Genomic DNA, 25326 nt, shown 5'->3' with positions numbered 1-25326 from the left:
ACTACTAGCCACCAGGGAAGCCCCAAACAGGAAAATGTTAATCCTCACTAGAAATCAGAGAAATGTAAATGAAAGTAGTCTGAAGATAAGATAACAATTAACACATTCTAAAAGGAAGCCCCCAAAAGTTGAATGTTAATATCCAATGATGGTGAAGTTGCCCAGAAATTGACTCATACATTCATTTACAGCCATATTGTTCCCACCCTTTAGCCAGAAATGTCATGGCTAAGAACTCAAGAAAGAAATAATTTGGCAAAAGCAGAAAAGTCCCTCCACATTCTTCTGATTTCTGAATGTTGGAACTCCCAGAGCTGAGCCCTTTGACACCTCTTTTCCATGTACACACTGTTTGGAGGATCTCACCTATATACCCAGACCTCTCTCCTCATGGATCTCCAAGAAGAAAGCAGACCCAGTAGAGATTTCCCAGTGGGTAGGGAGTAGAGGATTTTGAAGGCACTTCAAGGGCTCTGAACTCAGTCAAAAAGGGCCATGAAGACAGGGGCCAGAGAGACCCGTAAAGCAAGTTTCATCAAAATATTAATTTCTTACATTGTTAATAACCAAGTGTCCCAGGCTTTATCTGCTGGGGAGTAAGGATGAGGTCCCCAGGAATTCCCTCACTGTAGTAGCCCTCAGCTCTCCTGCAGGTCCCAGAGTTCATGTGCCTTGACACCCACTTCCAAAGTCTGGGAATTATTTTTGTGAGGTAACCCATTCATATTTTGACTTCTTCACTGAAGTCCATGAAAGGGAGCAAAATTTGCCCCACTCCCCCCGCCAAAATATCTGGATGTAATTATTTCAAGCTGAAAACAATTGAAGCCCAAAAGACTCAGAAAAAACTTTGACCATCTCCCTAGCTGCCTAAAAAATTTAGATAGAGGACCTCTTCCTGGAACAGAGTGATCAGAGCAATCAGCGGAAATCTCTGCAAAGAATATGGGCAAAGTATGGTGAGCGAAACTGAGCAGGGCCTAGAGACCACAGTCCACCCTGTGTCCCCCGTCCTGTTGTTTGCCCAGCAAACCTTTGTTTGTCAAACATTGCTTTTCCATCTTCACGGGAATTGCTTTCCTCCCCTTTGAAGTCCCAAACCACCACCTCCAACATCCACTAGTGTCTCTAGCTGAAGATGGTATTTAAAGTAAGAGCTTTGGCCCTTTTGCCTAGTTACTCAGTTTTCCTGGGTCTCTCCCATGTATACACATTATTAAACTTCTGTTTAATTTTTTGCCTGTTAAAAGAAAACTCTTATAAATAAATGGGAGGCTTTCCATGTTCATGGATTGAAAGACTTACTGTTTTTAAATGCCCATACTGTCCAGAGCAATGTATAGATCAGTGTAACCCCTATCAAAATCCCAGTGGTTCCATTGTGCCATTCCCTGGCTGGTACCAATTCTGTTCTCTGTTTCTATGAGTTTGACTATTTTAGATACCCTATATAAGTGGAATCATGGAAATGTTGTTCAATGAGTATAAAGTTTCAGTTATGCAAGACAAGTTAAGTTCTAGAGATCTGTTGTACAACATAGTGCCTCCTATCATTAACAATACTGTATTGTGCACTTAAATTTTTGTTAGAAGGTAGATTTCATGTTAGGTATTATCAGAAAACAAACCAAAAAAGGAGGATCACAAGGAAAGTGCTGGAGATGCACAAGCAAAGTGCTGGAGATGATGGCTATATCTGCTACCTTGATTGCAGTGGTGGCTTCCTAAGGTATATGCATTTATCCAGACTCAGATAATTGTATATATGTACAGTTTTTGTATATTAATTATACCTCAATAAAGTTGTTTTAAAATACTAGTGGTATTTTTACAGAAGTGGAAAAAACAGTTCTAAAATTCATATGGAAGTTCAAAGGACTTGGAATAGCCAAAACAATCCTGTAAAAGGAGAATAAAGCTGGAAGTCTCACACTTTATGACTTCAAAACATATTACAAAGACACAGCAGTCAAAACAGGATGGTACTGGCATAAACACAGACATGTAGACCAATGGAACAGAATAGAGAACCCAGAAATAAGTTCTTGCTTATATGGTCAAATGATCTTCAGTGTTGTTGTCAAGAGTAACTGGGGAAAAGATAATCTCCAACAAATGGTGTTAGGAAAACTGAATATTCATATGCAAAGGAAGAAGTTAGACCATATCTCATAGCATGTACAAAAATTAAAATGGATTAAAGACCTAAACATAAGACCTCAAACTATATACCTCTTAGAAGAAAACGTAGGGAGAAACTTTATGATACTAGTTTTGACAATGATTTTTATGGATATGACACCAAAAGCACAGGTAAAAAAAAGCAAAAGACAAAATGGGATTATATCAGATTTTAAACTTTCACAGCAAAGAAACAGCACAGTGAAAGGCAACCTACAGAATGGAAGACATATTTGCAAACATATCTGATATGTGTTTGCAAACATATCTGGATAGGCTACTATCCAGATTATATAAAGAACTCCTGTGACTCAGTAACAACAAATAAGTAAACAAGTAGCCTGAATTTGAAATGAGCAAAGGACTTGGATAAACATTTCTCCAAAGAAGATAAAATGTCAAATAAGCATATGAAAAGTTGTTCAACATCATTAAGTAAGCAGGGGAACACAAATTAAAACCACAATGAGATACCACCTCACACCCATTAAGATGGCTACTTTTTGGGGGGTTTTTTTTAAGTGTTTGTAAGGATTACAGCCATGAAATTAAAAGACACTTACTCCTTGGAAGGAAAGTTATGACCAACCTAGATAGCATATTAAAAAGCAGAGACATTACTTTGCCAGCAAAGGTCCATCTAGTAGTCAAGGCTATCGTTTTTCCAGTGGTCATGGATGGATCTGAGAGTTGGACTGTGAAGAAAGCTGAGCACCAAAGAATTGATGCTTTTGAACTGTGGTGTTGGAGAAGACTCTTGAGAGCCCTTTGGACTGCAATAAGATCCAACCAGTTCATCCCAAAGGACATCAGTCCTGGGTGTTCATTGGAAGGACTGACGCTGAAGCTGAAACTCCAATAATTTGGCCAGCTCACGCAAAGAGTTGACTCATTGGAAAAGACCCTGATGCTGGGAGGGATTAGGGGCAGGAGGAGAAGGGGACGACAGAGGATGAGATGGCTAGATAGCATCACCAACTTGATGGACCTGAGTTTGAATAAACTCCGGGAGTTGGTGATGGACAGGGAGGCCTGGCGTGCTGTGATTCATGGGGTGGCAAAGAGTCAGACACAACTGAGTGACTGAACTGAACTGAACTGAACTGAAGGATGTGGAGAAACTGGAATACTGGTAAGAATGTCAAATGGTATAGCCACTATGGAAAATAAACAGAAATTCCATATGATCATCAGTACTACTCCTGGGTATACATCCAAAAGAACTGAAAACAGAATCTCAAAGAGATTTGTACATCAGTGTTGATAGCAGCATTATTCACTCTAGCCAAGAGGTAGAAGTGATGTAAATATCCGTCAGTGGATGAATGGATTAAGAATATGTGGTACATATATACAAAAGAATATTGTTTACCTTTTCAAAAAAGGGGAATTCCGTCACATGAAGCAATAGATTAATCTTGAGAATGTTATGCTAAGGGAAATCAACCAGTCACAAAAAGATGTATGCTGCATGACTCCACTTATGAGGAATCTAAAGTGGTCAAATGCATACAAATAGAAGAATAGTGGTTGCCAGGGGCTGGAGGGAGGATGAAGTAAGAGTTCATTGTGTGATGAGTGTAGAATTTCAGTCATGCAGGATTGAGTTGGATGGGAAGTGGGGAGAATCTGGGGATATCCCAGATAGAGCAAGTGATTGACAGTACTGTAGTCTGTTAACTACAGTATTTGCACCACAGAATATCTGGATGCAATTGTTTCAAGCTGAAAACAATACAAGCCCAAGTGATTGACAGTATTGTGAAAGTGATTGACAATATTGTACTGTAAGTGATTGTGCAAGTGATTGACAGTATTGTACTCTACACTTGGAAATTGTTGGGAGAATGAATCTTATGTTTTCTTTGCCACAAAAAGAAAAGAAAAGGCTGGGTCATTATATTAATGTCAAAGTAATTTTTAGAGAAAATATTATTGCTGGGGAATGGTAAAGGGGTCAGTTTATCAAGAGGCTATAACAATTCTAAATGTTTATACACCTAATAACAGAACTTCAGAATGCGTGGAGCAAAATCCAATAGAACTGCAAGGATAAATCCACAATTATAGTTGTAGATTTCCATGTGCTGCTCTTAATAATGAATAAAACAAGTAGAGATAAAATCAGTAAGGATATATAGAATACTTAAACAAGACTATCAACCAACCTGACCTAATTGACATTTATATTACACTTCACTGAACCACAGCAGAATATACCTTCTTTTAATTTTTTTCTGTGAAATCTTAATACATTTTATTGTCTTTCCCTACATGTTATCTTTTCTACTTTATACTGAAAAGCAAGAAGGGCATTAGAAATCTGAGTAAGAAGGTATGGGTTCAAGCATACCCTTGTCATATAGAATATACATACCTTTAACACATACACAGACTATTTCCCAAGATAGACTATATTCTTACTATAGAATAAATCTCAACAAATTTTAAATATTCAGTTCACTAAATATGTTCTCTGACCATAATGGAATTAAATTAGAAATAATAACAGATCTGTGAAAAATTCCTAAATTTTTGATAAATAACAACTTTTAAACAACCTATGGGTCAGAGAAGAAGAAATCAAAAGGAAAATTAGGAAGTATTTTGAAATGAATGAAAATACAGCATATCAAAATTTACGGGATGCTGCTAAAGCTGTATTTAATAAGTGAGTTTAGCAAGGTTACAGATACATGATCAATATATGAAATTCAGCTTTCTATATACTAGCAACAAATAATTGAAAATAAAATCTTTTAAACACCATTTATAATTCTTCACCAAAATATTAAATACTTAGAGGTAAATCTGACAGTAGATGTACAAGACCTGTGTAATGAAAACAGTAAAACATTGCTGAGAGAAATTAAGATTTATATAAATGGAGAGATTATGTTCTTTATGGATAGGAAGATTTGGTATTATTAAGATGTTAGTTCTACATTAGATTGGACTCTTAGAACCATAGTAATGTTTTGCATACGCTCCCTCCAAGAAATAAACAATGAACTAAAATCAACTAAACCTGTAGAAAAGAAGTCCAAAAAAAAAGAAAAGAAGCCCAAAATAGAATATAAACAATAACAAATGAACTGTATTACAAATGGGTAACACAACTACATTAAAGAAGATAAAGGAAGATAAGGAAAGAGCTAAATAACCTTGGAAAATAATGCTTTCACTGGATACTCTAAAGATCAAAGATACTATACACAAATACTGTAGTCTAGTTAGTAAATTACTTTCTCATTGGGGTAAGGATTGGCAGTTCTGTTAAAAGTTACAAAGGCAAGGGGGAACCTTGCAGTATTGAATTAAAATTAGTTATCTGTATGATTAATAGTTTTTAATACATATAGATATAGAAAAATACAAGTATATGTGTATGTATGAACGGATATACATACATGTATTCCTAGCTGTGTCTACTAAGAGGATTCGCTAGCAATGATACCCTAGTAGTAACGAGCACTCCTAGCCCCCAGATTTGGTTCCAAATACCATTCTTCAGTAAAAGGAATCAAGGCTACTTGGAGAAAAGGTTGATTCTCAGGTGGGAGCATAGAAAACATAAAATGAGCCTGCACTATTTTGTGATACCAGAAAATATGGAAGCATTCACAAAAGGACGGGGTATGTCAAGAGGACAAAGGAGCCAACCTAACAGCTGCCAGAGACCAAAGCTAGCTCAACTTGAGCAGCAGAATGATATTAGTATTTTATGATGCTATTGATAGACTGATACAGTCTAACACAATGATAGTATTGGATTATAACCCATAGAATGAAATAAAACCCCTGAGTCTATACTGACATAAATTGAACATTATAAATAAATACAAGGGAAAGGACACCTCTTCCTTATAGAAAAATTTCAGTTAACAAATGTGGAGGGGATGAGGGGAAAAGCAAAGTAAACACCACTATATAAATTTGGTAAACAGCACTATAAAAATGCCACAGTCAATTTCTATCAATGGCTGCTAACATTTGTGGGCAAAAATTTGCAGAGAAACAGGATATTGACAGAGTCTCTAAGTATCTCCTCCATGATATTTATCAACTATTAAAGGAACGTAATAAATTTATGGTGGCAGACCCAACAGATACCACTTTAACCAAGTGTATTAAAAAATTAATACAAGTTGTAAGACCTATCAATGCCACATACTCCTTATATGACTGAAAAGGACACATCGCTTCTGTGGTAAACTCACTAAAAGTGTGTAACTTTAATCATAAGAAAATACCAGACATGCCACATTGAGAGACATTCTACAGAGTAACTGACCAGAACTCATTAAAGTGTCAGAATCATGAAACATAAGGAAAGACTGAAGAACTGCCATGGATTGGGATAGCAATGAGACTCAAGAAGTAAATGCAGTTAGGATCCTGAAACAGAAAAAAAAAAAAAGACATTGGGAGAAAGCTGGTAAATTTTGAATAAGATCTGTAGTTTAGTATTAGGTTGGTACAAAAGTAACTGTGGTTTTGGACTGTAAATTTTAAATCATTATAACCAGGGTCAAACACATCTTTATCAATCAAAATAGGAACCATTACAATCAACACATTTTTGCCATCAAAACATGTTTGTTTATTCCTGTAGCATAAAAATCTGTGCTTCAGGATTCAGTGAACTCTTGGAAAGTATTTTCTGCCTCCAGCTGGTTGTGGAAACATTTTCCCTGCAAAAGGTTGTCAGGATGCTTGAAGAAGTGGTAGTTAGTTGGCAAGAGGTCAGGTGACTAGGGCAAATGAGGCAAAACTTTGTAGCCCAATTTGTTAAACTTTTGAAGCGTTGGTTCTTCAACGTGTGATCAAGCATTGTCATGGAGAAGAATTGGGCCCTTTTTGTTGACCAATACTAGCTGCAGGCATTGCAGTTTTTGGTGTGTCTCATTGATTTGCTGAACATACTTCTCAGATAGAGTGGTTTACTGGGGTTCAGAAGGCTATAATGGATCATATGGGCAGCAGACCACCAGACGGTGACCATGCCTTTTTTTTTTTCCTTTGGTGCAAGTTTGGTTTTGGAAAGTGCTTTGGAGCTTCTTGGTCCAGCCACTGAGCTGGTTATCACCAGTTGTATAAAGTCCACCTTTCATCACACATCACAATTTGATCAAGAAATGTTTCATTGTTGTTGTATAGAATAGGAGAAGACAACACTTCAAATCAACAGCTCATGAGGCAGCCATTTATCAAACTTTTTCACCCTTCCAATTTGCTTCAAATGCCGAATGACCGTAGAAAGATCAATGTTGAGTTCTTCAGCAACTTCCCATGTAATTCTAAGAGGATCAGCTTCGATGATTGCTCTCAGTTGGTCATTATCAATTTCTGATGACTTACTACAATGCTCTTCATCTTCAAGGCTCATCTCCTTTGCAAAACTTCTTGAACTGCCACTGCACTGTATGTTCGTTAGCAGTTCCTGGACCAGATATGTTGTTGACATTGATTGTTGTCTCCTCTGCTTTATAACCCATTTTGAACTCAAATAAAAAATCAGTGAAATTTGCTTGTCTAACATCATTTCTGGAGTCTAAAATAAATATAAAATAAACAAGTAATAAGCCATTAATCATAAAGCAATAAATGTGCATTAAAATGATATATAACCACTTTTATTTGAAAATGTATTCCGGTATCAAACAACAAAGTTCAACAGAGTGAAACCGCAATTACTTTTGCACCAACCCAGTATTACATCAATGTTCATTTCTTAGTTTTGATAATTGTACTATAGTTTGTTCAGTTCAGTTCAGTCGCTCAGTCATGTCCAACTCTTTGTGACCCCATGAACCACAGCATGCCAGGCCTCCCTGTCCATCAACACTGCCAGAGTCCACCCAAACCCATGTCCATCAAGTCAGTGATGCCATCCAACCATGTCATCCTCTGTTGTCCCCTTCTTCTCCTGCCCTCAGTCTTTCCCAGCATCAGGGTCTTTTCAACTGTCATCTCTTTGCATCAGGTGGCCAAAGTATTGGGGTTTCAGCTTCAACATCAGTCCTTCCAATGAACACCCAGGACTAATCTCCTTTAGGATGGACTGGTTGGATCTCCTTGCAGTCCAAACGACTCTCAAGGGTCTTCTCCAACACCACAGTTCAAAACCATCAATTCTTCTGTGCTCAGCTTTCTTTATAGTCCAAGTCTCACATCCATACATGACCACTGGAAAAACCATAGCCTTGACTAGACAGACCTTTGTTGGCAAAGTAATGTCTCTGCTTTTTAATATGCTATCTAGGTTGGTCATAACTTCCCTTCCAAGGAGTAAGCGTCTTTTAATTTCATGGCTGCAGTCACCATCTGCAGTGATTCTGGAGCCCAGAAAAATAAACTCAGCCATTGTTTCCACTGTTTCCCCATCTATTTGCCATGAAGTGATGGGACCGGATGCCATGATCTTAGTTTTCTGAATGTTGAGCTTTAAGCCAACTTTTTCACTCTCCTTTTTCACTTTCATCAAGTGGCTCTTTAGTTCTTCTTCACTTTCTGCCATAAGGGTGGTGTCATCTGCATATCTGAGGTTATTGATATTTCTCCCAGCAACCTTGATTCCAACTTTTGCTTCTTCCAGCCCAGCATTTCTCATGATGTACTCTGCATATAAGTTAAATAAGCAGGGTGACAATATACAGCCTTGATGTACTCCTTTTCCTACTTGGAACCAGCTTGTTGTTCATGTCCAGTTCTAACTGTTGCTTCCTGACCTGCATACAGGTTTCTCAAGAGGCAGGTCAGTTGTTACCATTATGAGAAACTAGGAGAACATAGGGAATCTCTCTGTAATATTTTTGTAATTTTCTGTAAGACTAAAATTATTTCCAAATAAAAATTTAAATAAGGTTCATTGGTTTTAGACTGTACTGGTAAGTATGAATAGCTAACTGAGGAAACAAAGAAAAGAGATGTAACTGATGTCTGTCCATTCATGACTAGCCAGTTAATAGATTATTTCTGTGGTAGCATTACTGTTGTCTCTGGTTATTAAATTAACAGTAATTATCTCCATTAGATTCTCTAGGCTCATTGAAAATGTTTTAAAAACCTAATTAGGAAAAAAAAACTCATTTCACATGCTAGCAAGGTAATAACGCTCAAAATCCTCCAAACTAGGCTTCAGTAGTATGTGAAATGAGAACTTCCAGGATTTAAAACAAGCTGGATTTAGAAAAGGCAGAGGAACCAGAGATCAAACTGCCAGCATCCGTTGGGTAATAGAAAAAGCTAGAGAATTTCAGAAAAACATCTACTTCTGCTACATTGACTACACTAAAACCTTTGACTGTGTGGACAACAGATAGTGGAAAATTCTTAAAGAGATGGGAATACCAGACCACCTTACCTGCCTCCTGAGAAGCCTCTATGCAGGTCAAGAAGCAACAGAACCGGACATGGAAAAGCAGACTGATTCAAAAGGGGAAAGGAGTATGTCAAGGCTGTATATTGTCACCCTGCTTATTTACCTTAATGCAGAGCACATGACGCAAAATGCCAGACTGGATGAAGCACAAGCTGTAGTCAAGATTGCCAGGTGAAAAAAAAAGATTGCCAGGTGAAATAACAATAATCTCAGATACAAAGATGATACTACTCTTATGGCAGAAAGTGAAGAGGAACTAAAGAGCCTCTTGATGAAGGTGAAAGAGGAGAGTGAAAAAGTTGACTTATAACTCAACATTAAGAAAACAAATGGCATCTGATTCCATCACTTCATAGCAAATAGATGGAGAAACAATGGGAAACAGTGACAGACTTTATTTTCTTGGCCTCCAAAATCACTGCAGATGGTGACTGCAGCCATGAAATTAAAAGACGCTTGCTCCTTGGAAGAAAAGCTACAACATACCTAAACAGCATATTAAAAAGCAGAGGCTTTACTTTGTCAACAAAGGTCTGTATAGTCAAAGCTATGGTTTTTCCAGTGGTCATGTATCGATGTGAGAGTTGGACCATAAAGAAGGCTGAGCGCTGAAGAATTGATGCTTTTGAACTGTGGTGTTGGAGAAGACTTTGAGAGTCCCTTAGACTGCAAGGAGATCAAACCAGTCAATCCTAAAAGAAGTCAATCCTGAATATTATTGGAAGAACTGATGCTGAAGCTAAAGCTCCAATACTTTGGCCACCTGATGCGAAGAACTGACTCATTAGAAAAGACCCTGATGCTGGGAAGAATTGAAGGCAAGAGGAGAAGGGGACAACAGAGGTCGAGATGGTTGGATGGCATCACTGACTCAATGGACATGAGTTTGAGCAAGCTCCAGGAGTTGGTAATGGACAGGGAAGGCTGGCGTGCTGCAGTCCATGGGGTTGCAAAGAGTCAGATGTGACTGAGCAACTGAACAACAAAGAAAAAAATAACTATTTCAAAGTTTTAATGTTCAAATAGTCTTCTATGAGAACAGGATATCAGATTTAAAATAAATAAAATCCTAAATTGGAAAACAGATTTATCAACACAGTGATTTTGATGAACATTAGCTGACTCACGTACCTTAACATAAAGTTATTTGGCTACCAGTAATTTTTCCAGTAATTTCCCATGTCTGTAGGTTAAGAAAGAATCATTCTAGTTGGCTTCTGTCTATCCTCCTTTCTGTGTAAATTTCACTTGGCAATCCCTAACAAGATCTATGGGATGAATTTCGCTGACGTGTGTTAGAATTACAGCATGTAGCTGTAAGACACTTGATTTACAAATCACCAGATATAGCCAGATTAACATTTTAACTTTCTTGAAGTATACTGTACATATCCAAGTCACACAAAAGTGTGCTTGTGAAATATTTGAGTTTAATAAAATACTAGTTAAATTTTAAATGCATTGTTCAGTATTGTGAAACAGCAAGTTTACTCAACTGGCAAGTATTGTACAAGAGTTAAAAAAAAATTCAGTATGTATCTTAGGGGGTTTTTTGGTATGTTTGTTAATTTCGTTATGATTTCGTTCTTTTTCAGGATGTGGTAGATACACATCCTGGCCTCACGTTCCTGAAAGATGCTCCAGAATTCCACTCCCGGTACATCACCACGGTAGGCTGTGTCCTTTTTTGTCTTAATAAAACACTTAAGTTTTCTTTTTGCCACTACCTAGTATCTAGGCTTTTAGATCTTTATGTAGAATGGACCATAATGATTATTTAAAATAGGAGGAAATAAAATTGAATTATTTATATCTAGTTCACTTCTTATATGTGCCTAGTGCTTAAGAAGTCTCTTGTATACAAAATCTAAGTGATATACTCATTCTGTCTGGTCTTCATCAATATTGATACCCAGTTGATCTTTAGTATTTGCAAATAATACAAGAATTTTTCAACAGCCTTTTCCCAAAAAAAAGATGTATCTAGAGTACCTCAAAATTAGAACGAGATGATAATGAGAAGTAAGAGTATATATAATCAGAAAATAAATCATGTAAGAATTTAAAATAACATAATCACAGTCTCCTATTGTGCAAGGTGTTCTCATTCCCTGTTTCTCATGCACAGCCTCATTTGACCAGTCACAGGCAGGGCATGCATTATGGGTGAGAGCTCCCAGGCCTGCAGCTCACTGCAGCCACACCAGGCGTTCTCTGTCCTAGCTTCCAGATTATCTTTGCAAGAATTCCACAGATGAACCTCAGGGCATACCTCGCATTCACAGCCATACCCGGCTGATATGATCCCCACCTCTGGTTCAGATCTCCCAGTAAATAGGGCAGTCTCTTCTGAGGAAGACCTTCTCCTTCTTGGGGCACTTTTTGTTGACTATGGATTGTTGGGTTCTGTTGAGTTACAGAATACTACCATTCTTTTTTCTCCTGTAGGAACTTCATTATTTCATTTTTACATTGATTCTCTTATGACAAAACTTTATAAGACTTCATTTGAACCATAAAATGTCACTGCCATCTAAGACTATCTTAGAAGTTATTTTTGCCTGTTAACCACAACCCGATACTAAACTACCTCTACCACAGTCACCCTGGCCCAGCTGGTCATCCTTGTTTCTCACGTGGACTCCTTCTAATTGGTCTCCCTACCTTCATTGCCCTACAGTCTAGTCTCCACAAAGCAGTTATTCTTTGAAAACGTAAGTCAGATCATGTCACTCTTCTGCTCAAACCCTCCATTGTTTCCCCGTCTCATTCAGAATGAAAGCCAAAGTTCTTGCCATTATTCTCCATAACCCCCCACCCACCCACCCACACCCTCACAATGCCTACTCTCTGTTACTTAACAACAGTTGTTCTCTGTGTTCCTGGAACAAGCCAAACCCACTTCTGCCTCAGGTGCTTTGTTCTTACTCTCTCCTCTGCCTGGAATGCTCTTCCTACAGATTGCTGCTTGACCTACTCCCTCACTTCATCCAGACGTGTGCTCAGACATTCCCATCTTAATGAGACCTTCCCTGATCACCCTCTGCCTTCTTCACCTGTCTTCCCTCTCTGTCCCCTCCCTCTACTCTTGTTTTGCTTTATTTTCCTTCTTAGTGCCTATAACATCTGATATTTAAATTTTTTGTTTATTGTCCATGTCCTTTTCTATAACATAAACTCCATGAGAGGAGGGACTTTGTCTATATTTAGATCTTGCTGTATCTCTAATACCTGAAATAGGGCCTGGCACATAATAGATATACAGTAGGTATTTATTGAGTAAGTGAAGTTATTCATGTGTAGAATTAAGAATTCTACCTGTAACCATGATTTCAGTCCCAGTGAGAATTACTGGATTCTGATTGTTGACTGTTCCGTAAACTCAGGGCATATTAAAATTGAGTTGGCCAAAAAGTTTGTTCAGGCTTTTCTGTAAGATGTAACAGAAAAACCTGGACAAACTTTTTGGTCACTCAATAATTGAATCTCAAGAGATTGAAAAGATCTTGATAATCTCTTCCAACCTTCTGCCAATTCAGAAAATGCTCTCTATAGGAATCATTTGAATTTGTTCTTAGAGAAGATGTTAAAGAACAGGATTATGAAAGCATAAATTTTCCTTTGTACTCTTTCTAGTTTGGTATTTACTAAAGTATGATCCCCAGACCTATGATAAACTGGGGTCTTCTAGTGACCCCTCCTAGTTTTATGATTTGAAAGTGAAAAGCCATGATACAATTTTGTTTGCATATAGTTCACATTTTCTGAGAAATACTAGTATGTCAATCATTGACCTAAAAGAACTACATAGGTCAGTTAACAGAATCCAGTTAAATTTTTGCTGACATATTTCCATGGTATTTGCATTATTATTGTTTACTTTTTTAAAATTTATACCTTGCTAGCATTATGCTACTTTATCCCCAGTTCACAAAAATTAATCCAGTATAACTTGTTCACTTTGCTGTACAGAAGAAACTAACACAACTTTGTAAACAATAAAACTGTTTTAAAGATGAGCCCATTACTCAGAAGTTGTCCTAGAAGTGTAAACTACTTGTGATTAAATAGTGATAACGGGGCAGCTCGAAACAACATCATAACATAAGTAGTAAATTAGGTCCGACTGAGAATACAAAATGTGAATCTGTATATACTGAGATAAATGTAACTGCTTGTTTATGATAATCTCATACTATCATTGAAAACACAGAGATGCTAATAAAGCATCGCACTGAATAGAATTTTATTGGACTGATGGTCTGTTCCCCACAGTGTCTTTTCTATTATGAAATGTGGTCAGATAATGACATGAAGTCATTGAAAATTTTGCGCTATATCAAAGTACAGTGAATCTTTCTATAAAAAATACAAAATAAGCTTTCTAGTATGAAATCAATTTTCTTGCTAAAGGCCTAATAGTAAGCAAATTTTAGAAAAGTGTCATACTCTGCCCTGCTCATGGCAAAGATAGACAACCATATTTCCAAGAGACTTAAAAATAAAAAGATCAGCCTCAGAATTAATGACAAATGTCTCAAAAAAGCAAAATTAATTTATCATATGACCCTACTGAATATTATATAATTTCAATGGCATACAGCATAGGACAATTAATATATTTTGTTTGCATGCTAGAGTTACACAGTTATTTCACTTTACAGTTGGCAGAAACTGCTGACACAGTGTATGACTCAAGTATTAGTTTATGTGTGGCACATAAATGATGAAGAAAATTGAGCAACTTTTATTTTCCATTTCTCAGTGAAAACCTGTGCTACAGGAAAAGACTTTATATTTGTTTAGTTAATCATAATTGTTTTGTCAGCTGTTTTAGATTGGAAAGACAGAACACCAACTATGCATATAGCAAATACCCAAAGTCACCCTTATTTCCAGAGAAGAGTTGACATTGAGTAATAAGCCTTTTGATATTGAATGAAAATGAAAATTGGAAATACCTGCAAATTGTGACCCTTGAGTTTGCATATTTACATACCATGCAAAGAAATTACCAGTAAATAAGACTCTGCTTATCCTTATTGACATATGCTGACTTTTAAGGAAAGGGGTAGGTTTTAAAATAAGCGGTAAGATTGAAAACACTTTTTTGTAATATTGGTGCTGGCAGTAAGGATATTTCAGTGGCGCCTAGTAGAAGGGCCAGGCTTCTGGCACTGAGTTGTTCATCTGCATCCACATCACCTACAAAGAGCAATCTCTGTAATTTCTGTGTCTGCGTTTGACCCCCTGTCTAAAACTCTCTTGACAGAGCCACAAAACACATACTTCCATTCCTAAAAGTGTGAAAAGTATCAGTCACTCAGTCTTGTAACCAACTCTTTGCAAACTAATGGACTGTGGCCCACCAGGCTCTTCTGTCCATGGAATTCACCAGGCAAGAATACTGGAGTGGGCAGCATTCACTTCTCCAGGGGATCTTCCCAACCCAGGGATTGAACCCAGGTCTCCTGCATTGCAGGCAGATTCTTTACCATCTGAGCCACCAGGGAAGTCCCCTTCCATTCCTGGTGACCTAAAATTGTGAATTAGAAATTTCCAATTGAGTAGATATAAAGAAAAACTGATTTATAATTCAAATTGTCTATCAAGTTGACTAGAGATCCCCTGGTGAAAAATTATCCACTTTCATTTCTCTCATTAGTAATACGTAGTTATTCTTACTGCTGTTAATTTTTACATTTTTTGATATTTTTATATTTTTCTCAATTTCTATTTTAAAAACCTAAAACTGGTAGACCAAAAGCTAGGGGGAGAAAACTGCAGTTAGTGTAGAACCAGCAGCTACACGCTCTTACCACTAGATGGCGCCCCTACCTCGGTAAGGTAAAATGCTGAGTCAGCATTGTGGAAACCAGTGAATGTGCTGATACAGTGGGGCCCCTGAATGAGATTTAGGCTGTGGGAAAACGGAATACATGTACACTTTTTTACAGTAATGAGACAAGTAGCTTATCAGATGCTAAAAATAGGAAATTAGTTGATATTCAAAATGTTAACAAATTTTAAAAATTCTGTCAAAACAAAAAATGAAAAAATAAAATAAGCAAAAATACAGACTCAAGTTTTATACTTTTAAGTATAACATAGTACCTTCATAAGTAATATAAAATATTTAAGGAGTATATATATATATATATATATATAAAATTTAGGTAGATAGGAAACGTAGACTTTAAGAAAATTTTATATTCAAAATCAAGAAATAAGGACAAAAATCTAAGAATGTACAAAAAAAAAAGTTTGGTGTAATAATATGTGTTGTAATTAACTTGAGAAAAGGAACATGGAACTATGATAAAAGATATTCTTAATTTTTATTTTCATATATATATAATTTCTGGCCTAAAATCCTCTATTCTTTGCCCTGAAGCACCTCATTCAGAGTCTGAGTAGAGCCAGTAGAGAAGTTATAGACATCAGCTAGTCCCTGCTCCCACCTAACATAGGAATTCTGTGAATTTCTGCATAAATAACTTGGTGAGAAGAAACTTCGCTACTTCATACAACCCATTGCCTAACAGGGCTAATTTTAGGAAACTCGTATTTACATTGAAGCATTTCTATCCAGTAGTTCTCATAATTCCAGTTCTAGTTCTACACTGTAATGCAATACAAAGCAAATCAACTTCTTCCACCTGATAGCCTTTCAGATCATGATCATATCTACACTCTAGTCCAGTAGTATCTTTCACGATAATTTTGTATACAGTTTCCTGTTTTATATTTTCTGTATATCTTGTATGTAGCCTATCAATAAATCATAGACAACAATACTGATTTATGTAAAATATTAATTACTTCCCTAGGTTACATCCATCTGCTGTTCAAAACTCTGAAGAGTTTATTCAATTAGCTATGAATCCAATGCCTATGTCTCTATCACAAATATAACTCAGAAGTCTGTTACACAGCTTTCCAACCTCATTAATTTATCAAGCAATTTTCCAAAGAAGACATACAGATGGCCAACAGGTACATGAAAAGATGTTCAACACTACTAATCATCAGGGAAATTCAAATCAAAACTAAAGTGAAATATCACCTCACACTTGTTAGAATGGCTTTCATCAAAAAGACAAGAAATAACAAAGATGTGGAGAAAAGGGAATCCATGTGCATTGTTGGTGGGAATGTAAATTGGTACCACCAATGGAAGTTCCTCAAACAAATTCACATAGAGCTAATTCAGTAATTCTGCTTCTGGGTATTCATCCAAAGAAAACAGAAACACTAATGTGAAAAGATACATGCACCCCTGTGTTTACTATGGCCTTATTTACAATGGCCAATATATGGAAACAAGCTAAATGTTCATTAACAGATGAGTGGATAAAGAAGATGTGGGCTTCCCTGATAACTCAGTTAGTAAAGAATCCACCTGCAATGCAGGAGACTTGGGTTCAATCCCTGAGTTGGGAAGATCCCTTGGAGAAGGGAAAGGCTACCCACTCCAATATTCTGGCTTGGAGAAGTCCATGGACTGCATAGTCAATGGGGCCGCAAAGAATCAGACACGACTGTGTGACTTACACTTTCAGAATACATATACAATGAAATATTATTCATCCATTAGGAAAGAGTGAAATCTTGCCATTTCAATACCATAGATGGACCTCGAGGACGTTATGCCAAGTGAAATCAGTCAGAGAAAGATAAATATTGTATGATATAAATCTTTAAGAAAAAAAGATGGTAATGATAACCCTATATGCAAAACAGAAAAAGAGACACAGATGTACAGAACAGACTTTGGGACTCTATGGGAGAAGGCGAGGGTGGGATGTTCTGAGAGAACAGCATCGAAACAAGTATACTATCAAGGGTGAAACAGATCAGCAGCCCAGGCTGGATGCATGAGACAAGTGCTCAGGGCTGGTGCACTGGGAAGACCCAGAGGGATGGGATGGGGAGGGAGGTGGGAGGGGGGATCGGGATGGGAATACATGTAAATCCATGGCTGATTCATGTCAATGTATGGTGAAAACCACTACAATATTGTAAAGTAATTAGCCTCCAACTAATAAAAATGAAAAAGAAAACTTCATAAACTCAGAGAACAGATTGAGGATTGCCAGAGGTGGGAGATGGGGAGAGGGGGAAATGGGTGAAGAAAATCAGAAGGCATAAACTTCCAGTTGTAAAATAAATTAGTCATGGGGATGTAATGTACAGCATGGTAACTATAGATCATAATACTATACTGCATGTTTGAAAATTACTAAGAGTAAATCTTAAAATTTCACAAGAAAAAAAATTCTGTAACTATAGTGATGGATGTTAAGTAGACATTTTGGTGATCATTTCACAATATATATGTTCAGTCACTTCAGCCATATCCAGCTCTTTGCGACCCCATGGATCTTATCCCACCAGGCTCCTCTGTCTATGGGATTTTCCCAGCAAGAATACTGGAGTGGATTGCCATGCCCTCCTCCAGGGGATTTTCTTGATCCAGGAATTGAACCTGTGTCTCCTGCATTGCAGGCGGATTCTTTACCTGCTGAGCCATCAGGGAAGCCCTTCACAATATATACAAATATTAAATCATTAGTATGCCAAAAACTAATGTAATATATGTTAATTATACCTTAGTTTTTCTTAAATTATCATCTAGTTATTGACCACCTGATGATATAGGCAGAGTAATATATCAGGCACTGGGATGCACGTGAAAAAAGACCAGCTTCCTTAGAGTTTGGAAGTGGTGACAGTCAGGTGTACCTGTGTCTAGAATATAGCCACAGGATGACTGAAGGAGACACAGCTGACGTCAGGAACAGAGAAGACAGCTCAGCCCAACTCCCTATTCAGGGGCTTCCTATGGAGCTGGTGATTGAGCTGGATTCTGAAGGATCAGGGTATGTTAGCACTGATAGCAAAGGTGGGGTGAGAAATGTTGGATGGCAGAAGTCTGGACCTTCATCATGAGGCTTGTTTTCTCCTCTTATTCTTGGGAATCACTCTGTTTGGCAGAGTCCAGAAACAGAATAGAGGTTTAGTTTAGGATAAATGTCCAAATGTCTTCCCCTTTTTGTTCTTCATGCACTAAAATAGTCTTTTTAAAGGGATCTAATCTCTTCTATGATAAAAAACCACCAAGGATACAGAATTTCCATATCATTAGATAATCAAACTCAAAGTCAGTGTACAAAAAAAAAAAAAAAAAAACTTGTTTAATGCTTTTCTCACCCTTACTTCTTTTTGGAGAAAAGGAAAAATGAAAAAAAAAAAAAAAAAAACAGCCAGGTCAAGGGCAAATTAAATGGGTGGGAATAAGCCAGGTAAAATTGAAAGAATGCACCATGGCCTCCTACCTCGAGGACTGCAGCCTGTCTTCTTCTCCAGTCCTCCCTCCACCACAGCACATATATCCTCAATTTCAGACACACTTGCCACCCTTCCTCCTGCTCTTTTTTGTCTTGTCCTGGTCTTCTCCAGAGTTTCACCTTAGTTAAACTTACTAAAACCCAGTTAGTAACAAAATTGTTCATGCCCAAGTAAGGACTTGGGATATAAATTATCCCAAATGTATCTGAATTTCCAGAGTCTGTAAGTCTTCAAAACACCAATGGATACTGCTACTGCTAAGTGACTTCAGTCATGTCCGACTCTGTGCGACCCCATAGACGGCAGCCCACCAGGCTCCCCTATCCCTGGGATTCTCCAGGCAAGAACACTGGAGTGGGTTGCCATTTCCTTCTCCAGTGCATGAAAGTGAAAAGTGAAAGTGAAGTCGCTCAGTCATGTCCAACTCTTAGCGCCCCCATGGACTGCAGCCTACCAGGCTCCTCCATCCATGGAATTTTCCAGGCAAGACTACTGGAGTAGGATGCCATTGCCTTCTCTGACCAATGGATAAGGCTATACTAACTGGAATAATGCCCTCTTGAATCATACCACGTTGGCAGCCATTCTTCTGACCTAGTAATTGTTAAGCCAACCCAGTGTATACTTCTCACCTTTTGTACTTTCCAAAAACACTTAGCCTAATAGGCACTACTTGAATCAGGCATCACTGTATGAGAGGGTAAAAAAAAAAAAGTGACATGTAGGCACCTAGGAAATGCAGACTTGTGAGCAAAGAATCTTTTTATTCCTAGAATTATAAGGACAGATGTAAAGTATTTGGAGGTAGTTTTTTAAACATTTTTACTAGAAATGACACTTGATATAATCACAAAACTTAGCTTGGTTCAAAGATTATTCATAAGATGGCCTTTGATAACATAATAGATATCTTTAATGTTTTTATTTGGTTTTGTTTTCCTTCTGGAACCAGGTTATTCAGAGAATATTCTACACAGTCAACAGATCTTGGAGCGGAAAAATTACTGCAACAGAGATAAGAAAGAGCAACTTTTTGCAAGTATGCCTCTCATTGAAATTCATGTTTAAGGAGCAATTTAAATGATAATCTTACTTCATTTAACAAATATTTGAGTGCTCATTATGTGCAAAGCCCTATTATGTGCAAAGTCACTATTTTCAGTCATTAAGCAGTTATTAGATACCTGGGATGTGTTGGGGGAACAAAGATGAGTAACAAGAGATTTTCGCATCAGGGCATGCACTATGGAACAAGAGAAAGGTGTACAGACAACCACACCTGACTTGAAAAATTCCACAGAAATGTGTCATAAATATGCAATGAAGGCTTCACGGTAGGACTGGCATGTGATCGTGACCTTGAAGATATCAAGTGTTTACAAGATAAAAAAATTAAAAGAAAAGGGGATTCCAGATAGAGGAAGCAGCATAAGCAAAGGCCCAGAAGCATGAAAGTGTCATGTTCAGAAACTGCAGGACATTCTAAAGTGGCCACAGGCTCCAAGGAGAGAGTGATCAGTGACCAGTGATGAGGCCTGAGGGGTGAGACAGGGCCAGGTTGGGAAAAGCCTGGCAAAACAAATGGAGGAGTTTCAACTTTTTCCTTTGAGCAATGACTCTTTATCCAGCTCCTGCTGGAGAAAAATACTGAAAATTCCTTTTAAGAAAGAATGTATTTAATTCAATTATTTTATTTATTTTACCAAATGAGAAAGTATTGACCACTAGTGGGTGCCTTTTACTGAGGCAGTCTTCATGCTTGATTGTTCAAGCATTTCTACTAAAAGAAAGTAGAATTTGTCACACTTGAAAGGAAATGATATGTTTTATTTTAAATAAATCATACTAAATGAAACTTGGGTGAATAATACAACCTTGTTTACACTTTTATTTTTTTCCCATCTTTATCTGGGACAGACAAAATTGGCAAAATTAGTCTGTAATAGATATGCAAACATTTCTTATTCTAATAAATGAAAAGTCATCATTACAGTCATTATTAATATTTACTGAACATCTGGTTTTTGCCTGGGCTCTCAGGATATTACATGGGATGGGTTGAGATGGCAAGAATTCCATTGAATAAAGGTCTTACATCTAAAGAATGATAATCCTAACATTCCTGATGCATATTAAGTTTGTATTTCTAGATCATTATTATAATCCAGATTTTTCTTACTTACAATAAAATTTGAGGCCCAAATATGGTTGAATGACTTGGATAAGATCATACAGCTGCTCAGTGACTGAGCTGGAAATAGAGCTCATGTTCTGCTTTCTGCTTGCCTCTATTTTCTTCCCTACCCCTCTCCTTAGTTTGCCTCTTAGTACCTGAATGTATGCACATAAAATATTCAAATAATACAAACATGTATAAAATAATAACCAGAAGTCATTATTTATCTCTTTATCCTGCCATTTCACTCCTTTTACCAGAGGGAACCCACATTATCTGTGGTTTTATTCCTTTTTATGCATGTGTATGGAGTATATATGTATGGAGTATTTATTTAGTTTTGTTCTGTATGGCTGCTTTTTATGAATTTTTTTTAATATGTGATACCACACTTACATTCTGTTAACTTTTTTTCACTTAACAGTATGTCTTGATGTTTTTTCATTTTGACCAATGTAACTCTATCTCATTCTCTTAACTACTGCATAATCTGTGGCATGGCTATGCTGTAATTACATACATATTAAAGATGTTCAAGTCGTTTTCATAATCTCCCTATTAGAGTAATGCAGCAAACACCCTTACACTTTCCTCTTGTTTCCATATGAGTATGAATATCTCTAAAATAGACTACTGGAAGGAAAATCCTGGATCAGATGGTGTGTGCATTTTCAGGTTCATAGATCCTGCCAAGTTACCCTCCTAAACACCTGCACTAATGCATACTTAAATTTACATGCTCACCAACAGCAGAAGTTACTAATTTTTTTCGTTTTGTCACAGTCCAGTAGATGAAAATGAGAGCCCCCTGCTTCTCAAGATTTATTTTATTGTACATATTCTGCTTTATACATTAAAGATCATTTTATAAAAACATTACAAGCAAGTGTGGAAAACAGAAGAGAAAGCATATTTTAGCACCCTAATAAAACTAATATTTTTATGTGTACTTCTAGTCATATTCACATGCATATTTGGATTTTAGAATTTAATGTAGTTCTTAGTGTGTACAATCATATATCCTGTATTTTGCACTTAGCATGTCATGATTTTCCTTTGTTTCTGTGTAGACTTTATAATTTTTACTGGCTGCAAAATCTTCATTGAGTCTCTTTTACCATAATTTCATAATTTACCTTGTTTTCAATTTGCCAAAGTATTTTGGATTTCCAGTATTCACACTTTAGAAAATGAATCTTATCAAAGTAATACATTTGCATTATGAAATATTAATAGTTATCTTTCTTATAATGCTTTTCACCTTGGATTCCATTTTATTTTCTAATATTGATACGCTTTCTTTTTAAGATTTAGCTAGTATATATTTTAACCTTACTTTAAAATTTTAAGTTCAGTTCAGCCATACATTCATGTCCAACTCTGCAACACCATGGACTGCAGCATGCCAGGCTTCCCTATCCATCACCAACTCCCGGAGCCTGCTCAAACTCATGTCCATCGAGTTGGTGATCCAACCATCTCATCCTCTGTCAGACTTATCTCTTATGGACAATGTATACCTAGATCTGCTTTTTGGATCTGAGTTTTATTCTCAATCTGAAAATCTTTCAATAGGGAGATTTACCTCTTTACCTTTATTGTGATTGTTGATATGGCAGTGGTTTAGTTGCTAAGTCATGTCTGACTCTTGCAACCCCATGAACTATAGCCTGCCAGGCTCCTCTCTCCATGGGAATCTACAGGCAAGAATACTGGAGTGGGTTGCTATTTCCTTCTCCAGGGGATCCTCTCAACCCAGAAATTGAACCTAGGTCTCCTTCATTGCAGGCAGATTCTTTACCGACTGAGCTATGAGGGAAGTCCCAACTATTGATGTATCTGATCTTATTTCTGTCATGTCATTTTGTTTTTTCTATTTCCTGAGTTTCCTTATGGTTTATCTTTTTTTTTTTTTTTTCCTGAATCTTTCTAAAAAGGTCTTCCTATATCTCTGGCCCTTATGATAATTTGACTGATAATAAGAATTCTGGACTCAAAGATAATTGGTTTTGGTGTTTATCCTAGGGGCACACAGAGAGTCAAGAGAGACCCAGATAATATTTCCAGTTCAGGGCCCTGCAGCTCTACCCCCATGCCTTTTTTACCAGCTGCCCCACACTATCACAGAGGTATACATGAGTCACCTTTCTGGTAAACTTGATGCCATTACAAAGCCAAACCCTGCATGTGGATGCCCACTCTTCATAACAGAATGGATAGAAGACCACTTTTTGTAAATTTGAAAAGTTAAAAGCAGTGTCAGTTTACAGTCATATAATTGAAAGTCTGTTGTCTGATTGTTCTATGCTTCCTAGTTGGGGGACCTCTGATTGCCTGCAGTTCTCTTGATGAAAGTTCTTCCCTAATTCTTTGCTAAAAATAGTACAGAGTTCATAAATGCTTGCAGATTGGTCAATTGATTAAAAGATAGGATGAGGTTGCCTAGTAAATTTCCTGGTTTGGTACCAAAACCAAAATTTTTAATTCAGTTTAGAATAAAAATGTACTAGAATCTGAATAATGGCCAAACCTGGGTCTTCATATTTTTAAAATAAAATAATCCTTTTATTCATACCATTTCAGACTCTAGCCCTTTTGGAAGAAGAGGAAGATATAAACCAAATCACAGATTACTTCTCCTATGAACACTTCTATGTTATTTATTGTAAATTCTGGGAACTAGATAGTGATCATGACCTCTACATCAGCCAGGCCGATCTATCTCGATACAATGACCAGGGTGAGTGTTTCTGTGGATGTCGACTTAGCTATTTGAAGGAGACAAGAGTTAAACTGTGGGGAATTGTACTCATTATGGGGAATTCCCTTTTCTTAAATTATGTATCTAATCAAATCTTCTTGAAAAGGCCAAGAATTTTAAAGTAGAAATGAGTGAAGATACTAATTTTTTATCTAGAAATCAGGTTTAGGAGAAGAGGTTTGGAGGTAAGTAAGAAATTAGAACCTTGGTTTTGATGAATGGAGGAGTCTTTATAGTGATGCTGGTTTTCTCCTGATGAATTCAATAAGAGCCACATCTATGTAAAGTTTATTTGAAAAGAAATTATATAAACTTTTATAAATTCTCAATTTACACTATTTATAAATAGCTAAGGATGAAAATGATGTCTCTAACTTGCCAGTGCTTTCAAGGATTCATAAAACTTTTTGGAATTTAGATCTAGAAAACAGTTTCTCTGCAGATGAATTTTGTGTGCTTTCTTTTGCCAGAAAACAAAAAGTATATGTCACATGATACTACCCTTTATACTTCATTTTGACCAGTAGTAAACTTAGAACCTATTATCTGCTGATTGCATATTCTTAACCAAGCACCAAGAAGCATTGATTCATTCTTCTCTCATAAGATTGTCCCTATTCTATTATTAAATGTCTTCTCAGACACTGTGGATTTTCTAAATAAGCCTTTATCCTTTTAGATGTAGCAAAGTACAAATCTTACATAAATGCTTTGTTTCTGTTATTTAGGGTATCTATGACTAGTAATATATACCTTAAGAAAAGGTTCGTTCTACATGTCAGTATTCAGAGCCCTTTCCATGTTCAGCAAACAGAGTTCTAGTTCTCAAAAGTTCACGTGCCAACCAGGCATCAAGAGGAAATGCTAAATCAAACTTACTGATAAAAAGTCATTTTAGTACTCTATCTGTCCCTTTAAGTGCCTCATCTTAACTCACTTTATTGTACTTTGCAAATAGAGCCTTTTTTTTTTTTATTAAACAAATTGAATGTTTGTAGCAACCCTGCATTGGACAAGTCTTGTCAGTGCCATTTTTTCAACAGCATTTGTGCATTTTGTGTCTTTGTCACATTTTGGTAATTCTTACAATATGTCAAAATTTTATTGATTTATTGATATATAACGTTATATTTGTTATGATGATCTGTGGTCAGTGATCTTTGATATTACTAATATAATTGTTTTGGGGTGCTGTGAACCACACCTAGGTGACAGCAAACTTAATTGATAACTGTTGTTGGTATTCTGAGTGCTTCATCAACCAAGTCTTCCCCGTCTCTCTCCCTCTCCTCGGGTCTCCCTATTCCCTGAGACACAACAATATTGAAATCAGGCCAGTTAATACATACCATTAATACTACAATGGTCTCTAAGTGTTCAAGTGAAAGGGAGAGTGGCACATCTCTGACTTCAAATGAAAAGCTAGAAACGTAGAGGGGAAGGCATGTTGAAAGCTAGGATAGGCTGAAAGCT

The 25326-nt window shown here is 36.9% G+C and overlaps 1 protein-coding gene across 6 annotated transcripts in view; it reads left to right on the top strand.

Annotated features, from left to right (window-relative positions):
- The window catches only part of PPP2R3A (protein phosphatase 2 regulatory subunit B''alpha), a 216327-nt gene that overhangs the window by 108554 nt on the left and 82447 nt on the right, over positions 1-25326 (top strand). For all 6 annotated transcript variants that reach the window (XM_065943234.1, XM_065943229.1, XM_065943232.1 and 3 more), the window contains 3 exons: positions 11161-11235; positions 19869-19955; positions 23676-23832. In XM_065943234.1, coding sequence (XP_065799306.1) covers positions 11161-11235; positions 19869-19955; positions 23676-23832 — 319 coding nt within the window. The remainder of the gene's footprint in view (positions 1-11160; positions 11236-19868; positions 19956-23675; positions 23833-25326) is intronic.

This window comes from Muntiacus reevesi, chromosome 8 (assembly GCF_963930625.1).
Source record: "Muntiacus reevesi chromosome 8, mMunRee1.1, whole genome shotgun sequence".
Classification (NCBI taxonomy): Eukaryota; Metazoa; Chordata; class Mammalia; order Artiodactyla; family Cervidae; genus Muntiacus; species Muntiacus reevesi.
The sequence above is the reverse complement of the archived record's forward strand: the minus strand, read 5'-3'. Positions and strand labels throughout refer to the sequence as shown.